We start from the raw sequence: 17,998 nt of genomic DNA on the forward strand, positions 1-17,998 counted from the left end.
AATGTTAAATTATTCTTTGAATGCTCAGTTTATTTTTTGAAAACAACTAATTTTTGGATTAAAAAAAAAATCATGCCGTTTTCCCCATCAAAATCAAAGCATAAAGATCTTGTACAACATCGTTGAATCTCTACAGTACCGCGTTGCGTTCACCACGAGGTCACTGAACCGTCATTAACATATTTAAATGAGCCACGTGTAAATAGGAACATGGCGGATATTGTGTGGTATCGAGCATTTACATTCGACCGAAATCATTTGTTTACGATGAAACTAAGTTGAATATTACTTCCAATTCATAAAAATTCAACGAATTAATTGTTTGTGCGTTATTATAATCATTACTGAATAATAATCAACAATTGCAATACTTCGAAAACAAGTAAGTTATTCACTTGCGAAACACAGAATGACCAGATTGTGCTACCGTGATCATTTGCTACCGGCACTAACCACTAAGCAATGTATTCGTGTTTGTATTTATTCGAAACTTCTTTTAGAACATACTTTATATTCGTTATCAACAAAATTATAAAAAAATAATGCATATTACATTATGTGATTTTTTGGGGGGGATTCAATTCCAACATTTCGCAGTGCCTATGAACCAAAGGCCTTTCACTCTTCTCTGAGTGTGACACCTAAACCAGAGGTTTTATGGTGTATAATCTGGCACTAAATGAAAAGGCCATTGAACCTTATTCAAATTTATAAGTACATGTTATTATGTATTTCATTATGAAAACTGACTAAATTAAATGTGATCTTATTTTTAATTGTTTGAACAGAATGATTTATATCGGTAATGACGTTTTCATCCAATATTAATTGTGCAATTGTTAAAATGCCTACCTACACATTTATTGTTTTTGTTTCTAAAATAGACATTTGTAAAAAAAAATTAAAAAATCATGCTTGATTAAAATTCAAAAAAACACAAGATGTAGCATGTAGCCCCTTTTCTGTTATGTTTCCAACTTCTTCCAAAGTAAAACTGGCGAAGGCATGTAATTGCCATACAATCATCATTTGTGGGAAAACTTGTATGTTATTGAAAATCTTTATTTTGTTGTCTGTGAATTAATATAATATTTGAAATGGTGTAATGGTGCAAAATATTCTCAAGCAATTGGTCTTCTGGTGGCACTACACTGCGCATTTATGCACAGTCAGTATCCCAATGCGCAATCACAGCTTACTAAGTGATGATGGTGGTTGAAATGGAAAACTGAATACAAAAATCCAGTAACAACTCAAACGAATTTCCGTCTGCTGTGAATGCATGTTTCGTTGCATCAAATTAATAACCCAATTTTATGATAGAAGCTTGCGATCTTGTGCCATACAGGGTCAAGTGATTGAGCAATAAAAAACATGGTACCAATGATCTGAAATTTCAGGAGTGCTCACTGAAGGTTTATCAATCCTGCGTATTGTCTTGTTCTTTTTCAATCCTGCATTTCAGTTACTAGAATTTATACTAAAAAAAATAGTTTCTGTTTTTCTTCTAATAACTCAGCCACTCTCAAAAAAAAAAAAATTTTCCATGGTCGAATTGCAAGAATACAAAACTACTGTGATTGCATAGCGATACCTGTAGGGCCATTGTCAATTAGTTCGCCTGATCAACACAGCGTTATACATAGGGCTGTTATTGAATCACGGAGAGTAAAATCTTGTGATACTAATCTCTAGAACCACTCAGATTGGTACATATGTCTTATGAACCCACATGTGTATATCTTGGACAATACTCATTTTAAACTTTTTTTTTTTTTTACAGTGGTGCTGTGAACTGCTTCAATTTCGCAAGGCAATTTTTTCTGGGTTCCTACAACATGGAGTGTCAGGGACTTTATTGAAATGTTGTACACAAATTTCATAAAATCCTGAATATATCTAGAAGTGAAAATTAAATGGTTTACAGTATTTTATACCCATTAATATTGATTGAAATGCAACAATATCACTGCACTAAAAAGACTTCAAACAATTATTGTTACTTCTCCATTGAAGGTTATGAGCAGACCAACCTTTATCACTACTGGCTTTCTTAATTATTACATGTACTTGCTCTGAAAACATAGCTTTTACAATTGTTTAAATTAACAGATGTTGTTCTATGTACAATGAATACATTTTAAATAATATACCTTACTGTATTAATAACAAATTGTATTTGACAACATGATAATGATTCTGATGCCCAGTGGTGATGTTGAAACAAACTCAGGTCCTGGTAATATACTAAGACTTGATTAACAAAGAAGTCATGTACATCAAGGTTCACTCAGATTTATGAATGCAGTTTCTTGAGCAAGTATACATGTATGACAAATAGTTTTGTAGCACTTGTGTACTCTGAGATTCTGAACATGGATCAGTGGAAGTTTTTAGTTGTCAGTACAAAACTAGATTATGGGAAATCGTCATAGAAATGGACATAGTGCGAGTGGCATTGATACGGCGTTGTCAACGACGTCAAGACATCCCGTAATTCTCTGAAAATAAATTAATATTTACGTAAAATTGTTGTATCTTTCATTCATTGGAAATGTGCTACAGTGGGAAAATTGAGAATGTCATTGTCCACGTTTGTCGTAATAGACCTTAGGAACAACGTGATCGGCCGGGAAACTAGCTGAAACAGTGAAACTCCAGGTCGAACAAATTGTGAATAGATATACTGTATGAAATGGTATTGTGAGGAAGTTTGTGTTTTCAACTTTGGCGAATGGAAACTTTATGTAAATGGTGGAATTCAGCGTTGATTTTTTTAAAATTGCTGATGTGCCGTTTTATTTCTGGTCGGCGCCACACTTAATGAAAATAGATCTTCGAAAATGAAATTATGATGCCATATGTGAACTAAATAAAAAAATGGTATACTCCTAGTGTAAGTCTCGGGTCCCTCGGTGGATGTTGTGTGTACTGCGACCTGTGAATGGGCATATACATATTCACGCAATCCTGTTGTTACATTGTATCATGGAGGAACTAACAGAATATGATGTAACTTCGCCGATTTTTCGATTTTTTAACGTGACCATATTATATATGTCTAGACACTTTCTCTGCAATAACATTTTTTAGGAGCCCTTAGGATTTTTTGTTGTAGACTCTCGAAACACTGTTCTTGTTACAGTTGCTAATAATTAAAACATGTGAAGTAACAAGGTCGTCTGTTGAATTTCCAGTTGTGAAATGCGTATTTTAACCCTTCACAGCTAAACAAACCCAGTGTATGGTCGTGTTAAAAAAATGGGACCAAGAAATCGTCCAGGGCGATTTTTCGGCAGTTTTTAAATTTATTTTTTAAAATATTTTGTCGTAATTTATCGGACATTTCAATCGTTCCTGACGCCTAAATCAGTCTATTTAAGTTTTTATTCAAGAGCGTGTTGATTGTGACTAGCATAAGCTCCGTTTGGACAAAGAGCTGTTATCACTGTAAACAATGTTAAATTATTCTTCTTATGCTAAGTTCATCTTTGAAAACAACTATTTTTTTAATTAAAAAAAAACATGCTATTTTCCCATCAAATCCAAGCCAAAAGAGCGTACTACAACATCGGCAAATCTCTTCCGCGTTGCGTTCAATAACATTAACATATTTAAATGAACTATGGTGATTTGAACACGTTAGCATCATCCAGCATTTTGATTGGTTAATTAGTGATTTGACCTATTAGCTCAACTCACGCAAGAGAAACATGGCACATACCCTACCGCATCGAGCGTTTATATGCGATCGAAATCATTTGCTTACGATGAAACTAAGTTGAATTTTATTTGAATCAACAAATTTATTTTTTGTGCGTTATTATAATCACTACTGAGTAATAATCAACGTTTGTGAAACGTTGCATGTCCGGATTGAGCATCTGTGATCGCCTGCTGCTACGCGATGCAGTTGCGTTCGTTTTTATTAAAAACGTCGTTTAAAATATACTGTTGTTACCAATAACATAAAAACAAATGTATTTGAAAAATGACACTGGGCGACACTGTAATGACATTCCAGGTGGTCTACTTTTTAATTCAGCAAAAATTATTAATTATTGTTAATTTTGCAATAGTTTCTGTCGTCTTGGGTGGCCCAACTGACGGCGTAGTAAGTCTGTGTAGTTGGATACAATGAAAATTTCTCCCCAAAATATTTGATAATTATTTTTTGAAATTTTGAACCCCAAATAAGCACCCATCACCCATGAAATCCCCAGGGCGATTTTTCGGATGGCCGAATTTACGGCAGGATCCGGTTTTATATAAAGAAAGTATTATTATGGACATCTCGCACATATTGCCGATGTTTTATACTGTTTGTAGTTTGCATATGAAAGTGGTTGTTGATGCCCCTCCTATTATTCGACGTCGTTGACAATGCGATAACAATGCCACTCGCACTGTGCACATTTTAGCACTAGATCTAGTGCCATTTTAGCGCTAGATCTAGTGCCATTTTAGCACTAGATCTAGTACTTTTTCGGATTAGTGCTACTAGCACTAGCCATTCGGACTACGCCCATTTCGACACATTTACATACATGCCTTTCAAACAGATGCCATTCTTCCAAATATGAATGCCACAAACCTGGCAAGTGAGAAAAATATACTCTTTTTGCACTGCTGGGTGTACCAGACAACCATTGTGCCACGCATCTTAATGTAATTTTAATGTGTAAAAATCAGAAAATATGCTTAGATGCAACAATCAATGTTGATTATGTCATTAACATCACTGTGTTATCATGTAATGAAGTTAGCTAGGAGCCCTGTCAGGTGTGCCTGCTAATGGTACTGCCTTGTACTAGAGTAAGCTAGGAGCCCTGTCAGGTATGCCTGCTAATGGTACTGCCTCATACTAGAGTTAGCTAGGAGCCCTGTCAGGTGTGCCTGCTATTGGTACTGCCTTGTACTAGAGTAAGCTAGGAGCCCTGTCAGGTGTGCCTGCTAATGGTACTGCCTTGTACTAGAGTTAGCTAGGAGCCATGTCAGGTATGCCTGCTAATGGTACTGCCTTGTACTAGAGTAAGCTAGGAGCCCTGTCAGGTATGCCTGCTAATGGTACTGCCTCATACTAGAGTTAGCTAGGAGCCATGTCAGGTATGCCTGCTAATGGTACTGCCTTGTACTAGAGTAAGCTAGGAGCCATGTCAGGTATGCCTGCTAATGGTACTGCCTTGTACTAGAGTAAGCTAGGAGCCCTGTCAGGTATGCCTGCTAATGGTACTGCCTCATACTAGAGTTAGCTAGGAGCCCTGTCAGGTGTGCCTGCTATTGGTACTGCCTTGTACTAGAGTAAGCTAGGAGCCATGTCAGGTATGCCTGCTAATGGTACTGCCTTGTACTAGAGTAAGCTAGGAGCCCTGTCAGGTATGCCTGCTAATGGTACTGCCTCATACTAGAGTTAGCTAGGAGCCCTGTCAGGTATGCCTGCTAATGGTACTGCCTTGTACTAGAGTAAGCTAGGAGCCCTGTCAGGTATGCCTGCTAATGGTACTGCCTCATACTAGAGTTAGCTAGGAGCCATGTCAGGTATGCCTGCTAATGGTACTGCCTTGTACTAGAGTAAGCTAGGAGCCCTGTCAGGTATGCCTGCTAATGGTACTGCCTCGTACTTGAGTTAGCTATGAGCCCTGTCAGGTGTGCCTGCTAATGGTACTGCCTTGTACTAGAGTTAGCTAGGAGCCCTGTCAGGTGTGCCTGCTAATGGTACTGCCTCATACTAGAGTAAGCTAGGAGCCCTGTCAGGTATGCCTGCTAATGGTACTGCCTTGTACTAGAGTTAGCTATGAGCCCTGTCAGGTATGCCTGCTAATGGTACTGCCTTGTACTAGAGTTAGCTATGAGCCCTGTCAGGTGTGCCTGCTAATGGTACTGCCTTGTACTAGAGTTAGCTAGGAGCCCTGTCAGGTGTGCCTGCTAATGGTACTGCCTTGTACTAGAGTTAGCTAGGAGCCCTGTCAGGTGTGCCTGCTAATGGTACTGCCTCGTACTTGAGTTAGCTAGGAGCCCTGTCAGGTATGCCTGCTAATGGTACTGCCTTGTACTAGAGTTAGCTAGGAGCCCTGTCAGGTGTGCCTGCTAATGGTACTGCCTTGTACTAGAGTTAGCTAGGAGCCCTGTCAGGTGTGCCTGCTAATGGTACTGCCTTGTACTAGAGTTAGCTAGGAGCCCTGTCAGGTGTGCCTGCTAATGGTACTGCCTCGTACTTGAGTTAGCTAGGAGCCCTGTCAGGTATGCCTGCTAATGGTACTGCCTTGTACTAGAGTTAGCTAGGAGCCCTGTCAGGTGTGCCTGCTAATGGTACTCCCTCGTACTAGAGTTAGCTATGAGCCCTGTCAGGTGTGCCTGCTAATGGTACTGCCTTGTACTAGAGTTAGCTAGGAGCCCTGTCAGGTGTGTCTGCTAATGGTACTGCCTTGTACTAGAGTTAGCTAGGAGCCCTGTCAGGTATGCCTGCTAATGGTACTGCCTTGTACTAGAGTTAGCTATGAGCCCTGTCAGGTGTGCCTGCTATTGGTACTGCCTCGTACTTGAGTTAGCTAGGAGCCCTGTCAGGTATGCCTGCTAATGGTACTGCCTTGTACTAGAGTTAGCTATGAGCCCTGTCAGGTGTGCCTGCTATTGGTACTGCCTCGTATTAGAGTTAGCTAGGAGCCCTGTCAGGTATGCCTGCTAATGGTACTGCCTTGTACTAGAGTTAGCTAGGAGCCCTGTCAGGTGTGCCTGCTAATGGTACTCCCTCATACTCGAGTTAGCTAGGAGCCCTGTCAGGTATGCCTGCTATTGGTACTGCCTCGTGCTAGAGTTAGCTAGGAGGCACTGCTAATGTAATTGTCTTACCTTCTTTGGTAAGTTGCTTCATATCTCAATGAAATATTTCAAATTTAATTAGAATTACCCACACTATGCAATTGACACACTGACCTAGTGACCTGAAAGCATCACATTTAGCAGAGAACTGCCATGTATGGGTGCAAATAAATTTATATTCTCTGAATATTCATTTTGTTCTCAGCAAACAGACAATCTACCGCCGTTGGCAAGGACATTACCACCAATTAGTATTACTACAGCAAACAACACGCGAAGTGAGCCTAAACCGGCACCTAGGCCATTACCTAGGGCACACACCAACCGACTGGATGCACAGAAAATGCCAGCAATAAACCCTCAGAAGACCACTGTAGAGAAAAGTATTTTTTTCTTTTTTATCAGCTTTACATGATTGCACTATTGTGTACCATTTTATTTGTCTTATGTATTTGGCTTAGAAACCATCTATGCACATATAATTATTGATCTGCTATGTTAAACTATGTAATTGTGTTACGATCTCAATTCAGAATCTCAATTATATATATATTTTATTTGCTCTTATAGGCCACTGGCCCCTTTTGCTTATTACAATACTGATGCAACAAATCTTTGGTCAAAGGTCAAGTACATCTTGTCTCAACTTAAATGCATTTTGTATAAAAACAGCTAAGATACTAATAATTTCAAATGAATTACATGACATTAAAGAATAAAACTTATTTACAGATGGATTTGTATAAGACCAAATGGGAATCAGCCGCTTTCTAAGCATCTCGTACAGAGGACATATCATAATGAAATGATATTCGTTCTCTACTTCCATCATGTCACAGACTTGACAAAGTCTATAATCAATGTCAAGTCCCATGACCCTGCCGCCCTCTATTGCCAATACAGGACTGGAACATCTAAAGCATGATAATGTTCTTCTCAATTTAACATTTCTAATAAATAATAAATAATCTTCCCTCTGGAATAGCACTTTGAAATTACAATATGTACGTAGTTTATCTTTTGTACACACCTCCGCTCTCCAATTTTGTCTAAAAATATCATTTGCCCTTGACACAAATTGACAGAGAAAGGCTTCAGGGTCACCAGGACCCTGCCAAAACCACACTTCACCAAAACCAAACTCAAAAAGAATAGATTTTATGTGTGTTGCCCATGACGTTCTGTCATTTTCATCAAGATTGAGCGCAAGTTTATAAGCTTGCTTAGCAACTCTACTTGGGTGCATAGTTAATAGTCTTAGCCAGTATTTCATACACTTTTTGACTGTATAGTTACATATAGGGTATCTACCACACTCTCCGAGTACTGCAACATCGGTTGTGGATGACTTAACTCCTAAAAAAGCTTTGCAATATTATAACTGAACTCTTTCTACTACTTGATACATATTATGTCCCCATATCTCTGATCCGTAACTCAAAATTGGTAAAATCATACCATCAAATAATTTAAAATAATCATTATATGGAAGACTCCCAGTATTATGTATCATGCGAAAAATTGCCCCCATTGCTTTTTGTGCTTGTCTTGCTAATGTATTTACAGCCATTAACAATGAATTTCTACTAGAGATCAATAAACCAAGGTATTTGTAGTAACTCACTGTATTAATCCGTGTCCCTCCAAAAGCCCAGTTTTCACTTTTCTTAACAATGCCCCTGCGTCTAACAACTATAATTTCTGTTTTACTTAAGTTTACTGACATTTTCCAAAGTGTACAAAATTTTTCCAAAATTGACAGAAGTCTCTGTAAGCCAATAGGAGAATCACTAAAAATGGCCACATCATCTGCATACAAAAGTGAAAATAAATTTAAAAGTTCCTGTGAGATTTGAATACCCACGTGACCTGAATTTTTTAACATAGTATTGAGTTCATTGATGAATAATGTAAATAAAAATGGACTAATCATGCATCCCTGACGTACCCCAACATGACAAGAGAAGTAGTTTGTAATACCTTGCTGCGACTTAACACAGGCTTTGACATCTTTGTACATGAACTTCAAAATAATAAGCATTTTCCCACTAATACCCTCTATACATAGTCTATACAATAATAAGTTATGGTCTACTGAATCAAAAGCTTTGCTAAAATCCACAAATGCACAATAAAATCTACCTTTTGATTTACTCAAATATTTTTGAACTTAACATGCAAGACAAAGATGTTATCAACCGTAGTATAACCTTTGTGAAAACCTGCCTGACAATCTGTAATACAACCCACAGCATCTGCCCATTTGACCAGTCTTGTATTCAATATTGATGTGAAAATTTTACTCAATGAGTTTAATAAGGTAATTCCCCTGTAATTCTGTGGATCAGTCATACTTCCCTTTTTATGTATTGGTACTATTATACCTTTACACCATTCATTTGGAAAGACTCCAGTGTCAAAAATAACATTAAACATAAACATTAGAGCGGGAACAAGTATATTTTTGGCAGCTTTATAAAAATCATTGGGAATGCCATCCGGTCCAGGGGATTTGTCATTTTTCAGTTTTTTCAGTGCATGTAAAATTTCGTTTTCTGAAATTTTCCTATTGAAAATTTCATCAATACTGCCATCCTGACTATTGCCCGCGTAATCAAAATCTTCTAAATATTGCTCAACTGTGGCATCTAAAGGTGACTTTTGTCTTTCGGGGTTGTGAAGTATTTCAAAATGTTGCAGCCATTTTGTCGATGCAATGTTTGAACAATGCCTACTGACTCACGTGAATCGTTTGACCTGTTTCCACAAATCATTTCTATCTACCTCTCGTAAATTTTTACAAGCATCACGTTTGAATTTGCTTTTTGTTTTTTCACATACCTTTTTAAAAGCTACCTTTAATGTTTTATAATTTTGTAAGCTCTCAAGATCATCATGCTTTCTGAATTTACATAATGCAGAGTACATATCACGTTTAGCTGACATACAATGTGTATTAAACCAGGTCGAGTATGGCTGCCTGTGAACACCTTTGCCATGATATGCACGTTTCCTGAAATCACTAGCTATCCAGTTTAAAACATTATACAGATTTTCAAGAATCTCAATAGACCCTATCTTAGTCTAATAAAATGACTGTATTCATCAACTTCCTGGCGTTTGGCACTCCATCACTATTTTAAATTGTCTAAAAAATTTGCTTGAAAATCCAAATTAACCATAGTAAACTCATTTTGTTTGCAGAAAACAGTGAAAGTGAAGAAGAATCAGACAAACAGGATGAGAAAGTCAGAGTTTCTTTGCACAAGGTTTGTTATAATTATTAGAGTGTTTGTGGGTGAATGTGTGAAAAATTGTTACATGATTCAATACAATACTTGATTCTATGGTCCAACCTTGCAAAGGTGAACTATACTTCAGAGGACAGAGGACAACCTCTAGACAGGGGCATGTCTTACTCTATTGTGTGTATGAGTGTTAGGAATCACAGTGGTAAGTGTGTTAATGTGTAGTCTCTAGACAGGGGCATGTCTTACTCTATTGTGTGTATGAGTGTTAGGAATCACAGTGATAAGTGTGTTGATGTGTAGCCTCTAGACAGGGGCATGTCTTACTCTATTGTGTGTATGAGTGTCAGGAATCACAGTGGTAAGTGTGTTGATGTGTAGCCTCTGGACAGGGGCATGTCTTACTCTATTGTGTGTATGAGTGTTAGGAATCACAGTGGTAAGTGTGTTAATGTATGTGTAGTCTCTAGACAGGGGCCTGTCTTACTCTATTGTGTGTACGAGTGTTAGGAATCACAGTGGTAAGTGTGTTAATGTGTAGTCTCTAGACAGGGGCATGTGTTACTCTATTGTGTGTATGAGTGTTAGGAATCACAGTGATAAGTGTGTTGATGTGTAGCCTCTAGACAGGGGCATGTCTTACTCTATTGTGTGTATGAGTGTCAGGAATCACAGTGGTAAGTGTGTTGATGTGTAGCCTCTGGACAGGGGCATGTCTTACTCTATTGTGTGTATGAGTGTTAGGAATCACAGTGGTAAGTGTGTTAATGTATGTGTAGTCTCTAGACAGGGGCCTGTCTTACTCTATTGTGTGTACGAGTGTTAGGAATCACAGTGGTAAGTGTGTTAATGTGTAGTCTCTAGACAGGGGCATGTGTTACTCTATTGTGTGTATGAGTGTTAGGAATCACAGTGATAAGTGTGTTGATGTGTAGCCTCTAGACAGGGGCATGTCTTACTCTATTGTGTGTATGAGTGTTAGGAATCACAGTGATAAGTGTGTTGATGTGTAGTCTCTAGACAGGGGCATGTCTTACTCTATTGTGTGTATGAGTGTTAGGAATCACAGTGGTAAGTGTGTTAATGTGTAGTCTCTAGACAGGGGCATGTCTTACTCTATTGTGTGTATGAGTGTTAGGAATCACAGTGGTAAGTGTGTTAATGTATAGTCTCTAGACAGGGGCATGTCTTACTCTATTGTGTGTATGAGTGTTAGGAATCACAGTGATAAGTGTGTTGATGTGTAGTCTCTAGACAGGGGCATGTCTTACTCTATTGTGTGTATGAGTGTTAGGAATCACAGTGGTAAGTGTGTTGATGTGTAGTCTCTAGACAGGGGCATGTCTTACTCTATTGTGTGTATGAGTGTTAGGAATCACAGTGATAAGTGTGTTGATGTGTAGCCTCTGGACAGGGGCATGTCTTACTCTATTGTGTGTATGAGTGTTAGGAATCACAGTGATAAGTGTGTTGATGTGTAGTCTCTAGACAGGGGCATGTCTTACTCTATTGTGTGTATGAGTGTTAGAATCACAGTGATAAGTGTGTTGATGTGTAGTCTCTAGACAGGGGCATGTCTTACTCTATTGTGTGTATGAGTGTTAGGAATCACAGTGGTAAGTGTGTTGATGTGTAGCCTCTAGACAGGGGCATGTCTTACTCTATTGTGTGTATGAGTGTTAGGAATCACAGTGATAAGTGTGTTGATGTGTAGTCTCTAGACAGGGGCATGTCTTACTCTATTGTGTGTATGAGTGTTAGGAATCACAGTGGTAAGTGTGTTGATGTGTAGTCTCTAGACAGGGGCATGTCTTACTCTATTGTGTGTATGAGTGTTAGGAATCACAGTGATAAGTGTGTTGATGTGTAGCCTCTGGACAGGGGCATGTCTTACTCTATTGTGTGTATGAGTGTTAGGAATCACAGTGATAAGTGTGTTGATGTGTAGTCTCTAGACAGGGGCATGTCTTACTCTATTGTGTGTATGAGTGTTAGGAATCACAGTGATAAGTGTGTTGATGTGTAGTCTCTAGACAGGGGCATGTCTTACTCTATTGTGTGTATGAGTGTTAGGAATCACAGTGATAAGTGTGTTGATGTGTAGTCTCTAGACAGGGGCATGTCTTACTCTATTGTGTGTATGAGTGTTAGGAATCACAGTGATAAGTGTGTTGATGTGTAGTCTCTAGACAGGGGCATGTCTTACTCTATTGTGTGTATGAGTGTTAGGAATCACAGTGGTAAGTGTGTTGATGTGTAGCCTCTAGACAGGGGCATGTCTTACTCTATTGTGTGTATGAGTGTTAGGAATCACAGTGATAAGTGTGTTGATGTGTAGTCTCTAGACAGGGGCCTGTCTTACTCTATTGTGTGTATGAGTGTTAGGAATCACAGTGGTAAGTGTGTTGATGTGTAGTCTCTAGACTGGGGCATGTCTTACTCTATTGTGTGTATGAGTGTTAGGAATCACAGTGGTAAGTGTGTTGATGTGTAGTCTCTAGACAGGGGCATGTCTTACTCTATTGTGTGTATGAGTGTTAGGAATCACAGTGGTAAGTGTGTTGATGTGTAGTCTCTAGACAGGGGCATGTCTTACTCTATTGTGTGTATGAGTGTCAGGAATCACAGTGGTAAGTGTGTTAATGTGTAGTCTCTAGACAGGGGCATGTCTTACTCTATTGTGTGTATGAGTGTTAGGAATTACAGTGATAAGTGTGTTAATGTGTAGTCTCTAGACAGGGGCATGTCTTACTCTATTGTGTGTATGAGTGTTAGGAATCACAGTGGTAAGTGTGTTAATGTGTAGTCACTAGACAGGGGCATGTCTTACTCTATTGTGTGTATGAGTGTTAGGAATCACAGTGATAAGTGTGTTGATGTGTAGCCTCTAGACAGGGGCATGTCTTACTCTATTGTGTGTATGAGTGTTAGGAATCACACTGATAAGTGTGTTGATGTGTAGCCTCTGGACAGGGGCATGTCTTACTCTATTGTGTGTATGAGTGTTAGGAATCACAGTGGTAAGTGTGTTAATGTGTAGTCTCTAGACAGGGGCATGTCTTACTCTATTGTGTGTATGAGTGTCAGGAATCACAGTGGTAAGTGTGTTGATGTGTAGCCTCTGGACAGGGGCATGTCTTACTCTATTGTGTGTATGAGTGTTAGGAATCACAGTGGTAAGTGTGTTAATGTATGTGTAGTCTCTAGACAGGGGCCTGTCTTACTCTATTGTGTGTACGAGTGTTAGGAATCACAGTGGTAAGTGTGTTAATGTGTAGTCTCTAGACAGGGGCCTGTCTTACTCTATTGTGTGTACGAGTGTTAGGAATCACAGTGGTAAGTGTGTTAATGTGTAGTCTCTAGACAGGGGCATGTCTTACTCTATTGTGTGTATGAGTGTTAGGAATCACAGTGATAAGTGTGTTGATGTGTAGCCTCTAGACAGGGGCATGTCTTACTCTATTGTGTGTATGAGTGTTAGGAATCACAGTGATAAGTGTGTTGATGTGTAGCCTCTGGACAGGGGTATGTCTTACTCTATTGTGTGTATGAGTGTTAGGAATCACAGTGATAAGTGTGTTGATGTGTAGTCTCTAGACAGGGGCATGTCTTACTCTATTGTGTGTATGAGTGTTAGGAATCACAGTGATAAGTGTGTTGATGTGTAGTCTCTAGACAGGGGCATGTCTTACTCTATTGTGTGTATGAGTGTTAGGAATCACAGTGATAATTGTGTTGATGTGTAGTCTCTAGACAGGGGCATGTCTTACTCTATTGTGTGTATGAGTGTTAGGAATCACAGTGATAAGTGTGTTGATGTGTAGTCTCTAGACAGGGGCATGTCTTACTCTATTGTGTGTATGAGTGTTAGGAATCACAGTGGTAAGTGTGTTGATGTGTAGCCTCTAGACAGGGGCATGTCTTACTCTATTGTGTGTATCAGTGTTAGGAATCACAGTGATAAGTGTGTTGATGTGTAGTCTCTAGACAGGGGCCTGTCTTACTCTATTGTGTGTATGAGTGTTAGGAATCACAGTGGTAAGTGTGTTGATGTGTAGTCTCTAGACTGGGGCATGTCTTACTCTATTGTGTGTATGAGTGTTAGGAATCACAGTGGTAAGTGTGTTGATGTGTAGTCTCTAGACAGGGGCATGTCTTACTCTATTGTGTGTATGAGTGTTAGGAATCACAGTGGTAAGTGTGTTGATGTGTAGTCTCTAGACAGGGGCATGTCTTACTCTATTGTGTGTATGAGTGTCAGGAATCACAGTGGTAAGTGTGTTAATGTGTAGTCTCTAGACAGGGGCATGTCTTACTCTATTGTGTGTATGAGTGTTAGGAATCACAGTGATAAGTGTTGATGTGTAGCCTCTAGACAGGGGCATGTCTTACTCTATTGTGTGTATGAGTGTTAGGAATTACAGTGATAAGTGTGTTAATGTGTAGTCTCTAGACAGGGGCATGTCTTACTCTATTGTGTGTATGAGTGTTAGGAATCACAGTGGTAAGTGTGTTAATGTGTAGTCTCTAGACAGGGGCATGTCTTACTCTATTGTGTGTATGAGTGTTAGGAATCACAGTGATAAGTGTGTTGATGTGTAGCCTCTAGACAGGGGCATGTCTTACTCTATTGTGTGTATGAGTGTTAGGAATCACACTGATAAGTGTGTTGATGTGTAGCCTCTGGACAGGGGCATGTCTTACTCTATTGTGTGTATGAGTGTTAGGAATCACAGTGGTAAGTGTGTTAATGTGTAGTCTCTAGACAGGGGCATGTCTTACTCTATTGTGTGTATGAGTGTCAGGAATCACAGTGGTAAGTGTGTTGATGTGTAGCCTCTGGACAGGGGCATGTCTTACTCTATTGTGTGTATGAGTGTTAGGAATCACAGTGGTAAGTGTGTTAATGTATGTGTAGTCTCTAGACAGGGGCCTGTCTTACTCTATTGTGTGTACGAGTGTTAGGAATCACAGTGGTAAGTGTGTTAATGTGTAGTCTCTAGACAGGGGCATGTCTTACTCTATTGTGTGTATGAGTGTTAGGAATCACAGTGATAAGTGTGTTGATGTGTAGCCTCTAGACAGGGGCATGTCTTACTCTATTGTGTGTATGAGTGTTAGGAATCACAGTGATAAGTGTGTTGATGTGTAGTCTCTAGACAGGGGCATGTCTTACTCTATTGTGTGTATGAGTGTTAGGAATCACAGTGGTAAGTGTGTTAATGTGTAGTCTCTAGACAGGGGCCTGTCTTACTCTATTGTGTGTATGAGTGTTAGGAATCACAGTGGTAAGTGTGTTGATGTGTAGTCTCTAGACAGGGGCATGTCTTACTCTATTGTGTGTATGAGTGTCAGGAATCACAGTGGTAAGTGTGTTAATGCGTAGTCTCTAGACAGGGGCATGTCTTACTCTATTGTGTGTATGAGTGTTAGGAATCACAGTGATAAGTGTGTTGATGTGTAGCCTCTAGACAGGGGCATGTCTTACTCTATTGTGTGTATGAGTGTTAGGAATCACACTGATAAGTGTGTTGATGTGTAGCCTCTGGACAGGGGCATGTCTTACTCTATTGTGTGTATGAGTGTTAGGAATCACAGTGATAAGTGTGTTGATGTGTAGTCTCTAGACAGGGGCATGTCTTACTCTATTGTGTGTATGAGTGTTAGGAATCACAGTGGTAAGTGTGTTGATGTGTAGCCTCTAGACAGGGGCATGTCTTACTCTATTGTGTGTATGAGTGTTAGGAATCACAGTGATAAGTGTGTTGATGTGTAGTCTCTAGACAGGGGCATGTCTTTCTCTATTGTGTGTATGAGTGTTAGGAATCACAGTGGTAAGTGTGTTAATGTGTAGTCTCTAGACAGGGGCATATCTTACTCTATTGTGTGTATGAGTGTTAGGAATCACAGTGATAAGTGTGTTGATGTGTAGTCTCTAGACAGGGGCATGTCTTACTCTATTGTGTGTATGAGTGTTAGGAATCACAGTGATAAGTGTGTTGATGTGTAGCCTCTGGACAGGGGCATGTCTTACTCTATTGTGTGTATGAGTGTTAGGAATCACAGTGATAAGTGTGTTGATGTGTAGTCTCTAGACAGGGGCATGTCTTACTCTATTGTGTGTATGAGTGTTAGGAATCACAGTGATAAGTGTGTTGATGTGTAGTCTCTAGACAGGGGCATGTCTTACTCTATTGTGTGTATGAGTGTTAGGAATCACAGTGATAAGTGTGTTGATGTGTAGTCTCTAGACAGGGGCATGTCTTACTCTATTGTGTGTATGAGTGTTAGGAATCACAGTGATAAGTGTGTTGATGTGTAGTCTCTAGACAGGGGCATGTCTTACTCTATTGTGTGTATGAGTGTTAGGAATCACAGTGGTAAGTGTGTTGATGTGTAGCCTCTAGACAGGGGCATGTCTTACTCTATTGTGTGTATCAGTGTTAGGAATCACAGTGATAAGTGTGTTGATGTGTAGTCTCTAGACAGGGGCCTGTCTTACTCTATTGTGTGTATGAGTGTTAGGAATCACAGTGGTAAGTGTGTTGATGTGTAGTCTCTAGACTGGGGCATGTCTTACTCTATTGTGTGTATGAGTGTTAGGAATCACAGTGGTAAGTGTGTTGATGTGTAGTCTCTAGACAGGGGCATGTCTTACTCTATTGTGTGTATGAGTGTTAGGAATCACAGTGGTAAGTGTGTTGATGTGTAGTCTCTAGACAGGGGCATGTCTTACTCTATTGTGTGTATGAGTGTCAGGAATCACAGTGGTAAGTGTGTTAATGTGTAGTCTCTAGACAGGGGCATGTCTTACTCTATTGTGTGTATGAGTGTTAGGAATCACAGTGATAAGTGTTGATGTGTAGCCTCTAGACAGGGGCATGTCTTACTCTATTGTGTGTATGAGTGTTAGGAATTACAGTGATAAGTGTGTTAATGTGTAGTCTCTAGACAGGGGCATGTCTTACTCTATTGTGTGTATGAGTGTTAGGAATCACAGTGGTAAGTGTGTTAATGTGTAGTCTCTAGACATGGGCATGTCTTACTCTATTGTGTGTATGAGTGTTAGGAATCACAGTGATAAGTGTGTTGATGTGTAGCCTCTAGACAGGGGCATGTCTTACTCTATTGTGTGTATGAGTGTTAGGAATCACACTGATAAATGTGTTGATGTGTAGCCTCTGGACAGGGGCATGTCTTACTCTATTGTGTGTATGAGTGTTAGGAATCACAGTGGTAAGTGTGTTAATGTGTAGTCTCTAGACAGGGGCATGTCTTACTCTATTGTGTGTATGAGTGTCAGGAATCACAGTGGTAAGTGTGTTGATGTGTAGCCTCTGGACAGGGGCATGTCTTACTCTATTGTGTGTATGAGTGTTAGGAATCACAGTGGTAAGTGTGTTAATGTATGTGTAGTCTCTAGACAGGGGCCTGTCTTACTCTATTGTGTGTACGAGTGTTAGGAATCACAGTGGTAAGTGTGTTAATGTGTAGTCTCTAGACAGGGGCATGTCTTACTCTATTGTGTGTATGAGTGTTAGGAATCACAGTGATAAGTGTGTTGATGTGTAGCCTCTAGACAGGGGCATGTCTTACTCTATTGTGTGTATGAGTGTTAGGAATCACAGTGATAAGTGTGTTGATGTGTAGTCTCTAGACAGGGGCATGTCTTACTCTATTGTGTGTATGAGTGTTAGGAATCACAGTGGTAAGTGTGTTAATGTGTAGTCTCTAGACAGGGGCCTGTCTTACTCTATTGTGTGTATGAGTGTTAGGAATCACAGTGGTAAGTGTGTTGATGTGTAGTCTCTAGACAGGGGCATGTCTTACTCTATTGTGTGTATGAGTGTCAGGAATCACAGTGGTAAGTGTGTTAATGTGTAGTCTCTAGACAGGGGCATGTCTTACTCTATTGTGTGTATGAGTGTTAG

General features: G+C 39.6%; 1 protein-coding gene across 6 annotated transcripts in view; it reads left to right on the forward strand.

The window, feature by feature from the left end:
- The window catches only part of LOC100378895 (uncharacterized), a 68,042-nt gene that overhangs the window by 20,358 nt on the left and 29,686 nt on the right, over positions 1-17,998 (forward strand). For all 6 annotated transcript variants that reach the window (XM_085505143.1, XM_085505144.1, XM_085505145.1 and 3 more), the window contains exons 10-11: positions 7,025-7,202; positions 10,024-10,088. In XM_085505143.1, the coding sequence (XP_085361269.1) occupies positions 7,025-7,202; positions 10,024-10,088 (243 nt within the window). The remainder of the gene's footprint in view (positions 1-7,024; positions 7,203-10,023; positions 10,089-17,998) is intronic.

This window comes from Saccoglossus kowalevskii, chromosome 11 (genome assembly GCF_978046115.1).
Source record: "Saccoglossus kowalevskii chromosome 11, keSacKowa6.1, whole genome shotgun sequence".
Lineage (NCBI taxonomy): Eukaryota > Metazoa > Hemichordata > Enteropneusta > Harrimaniidae > Saccoglossus > Saccoglossus kowalevskii.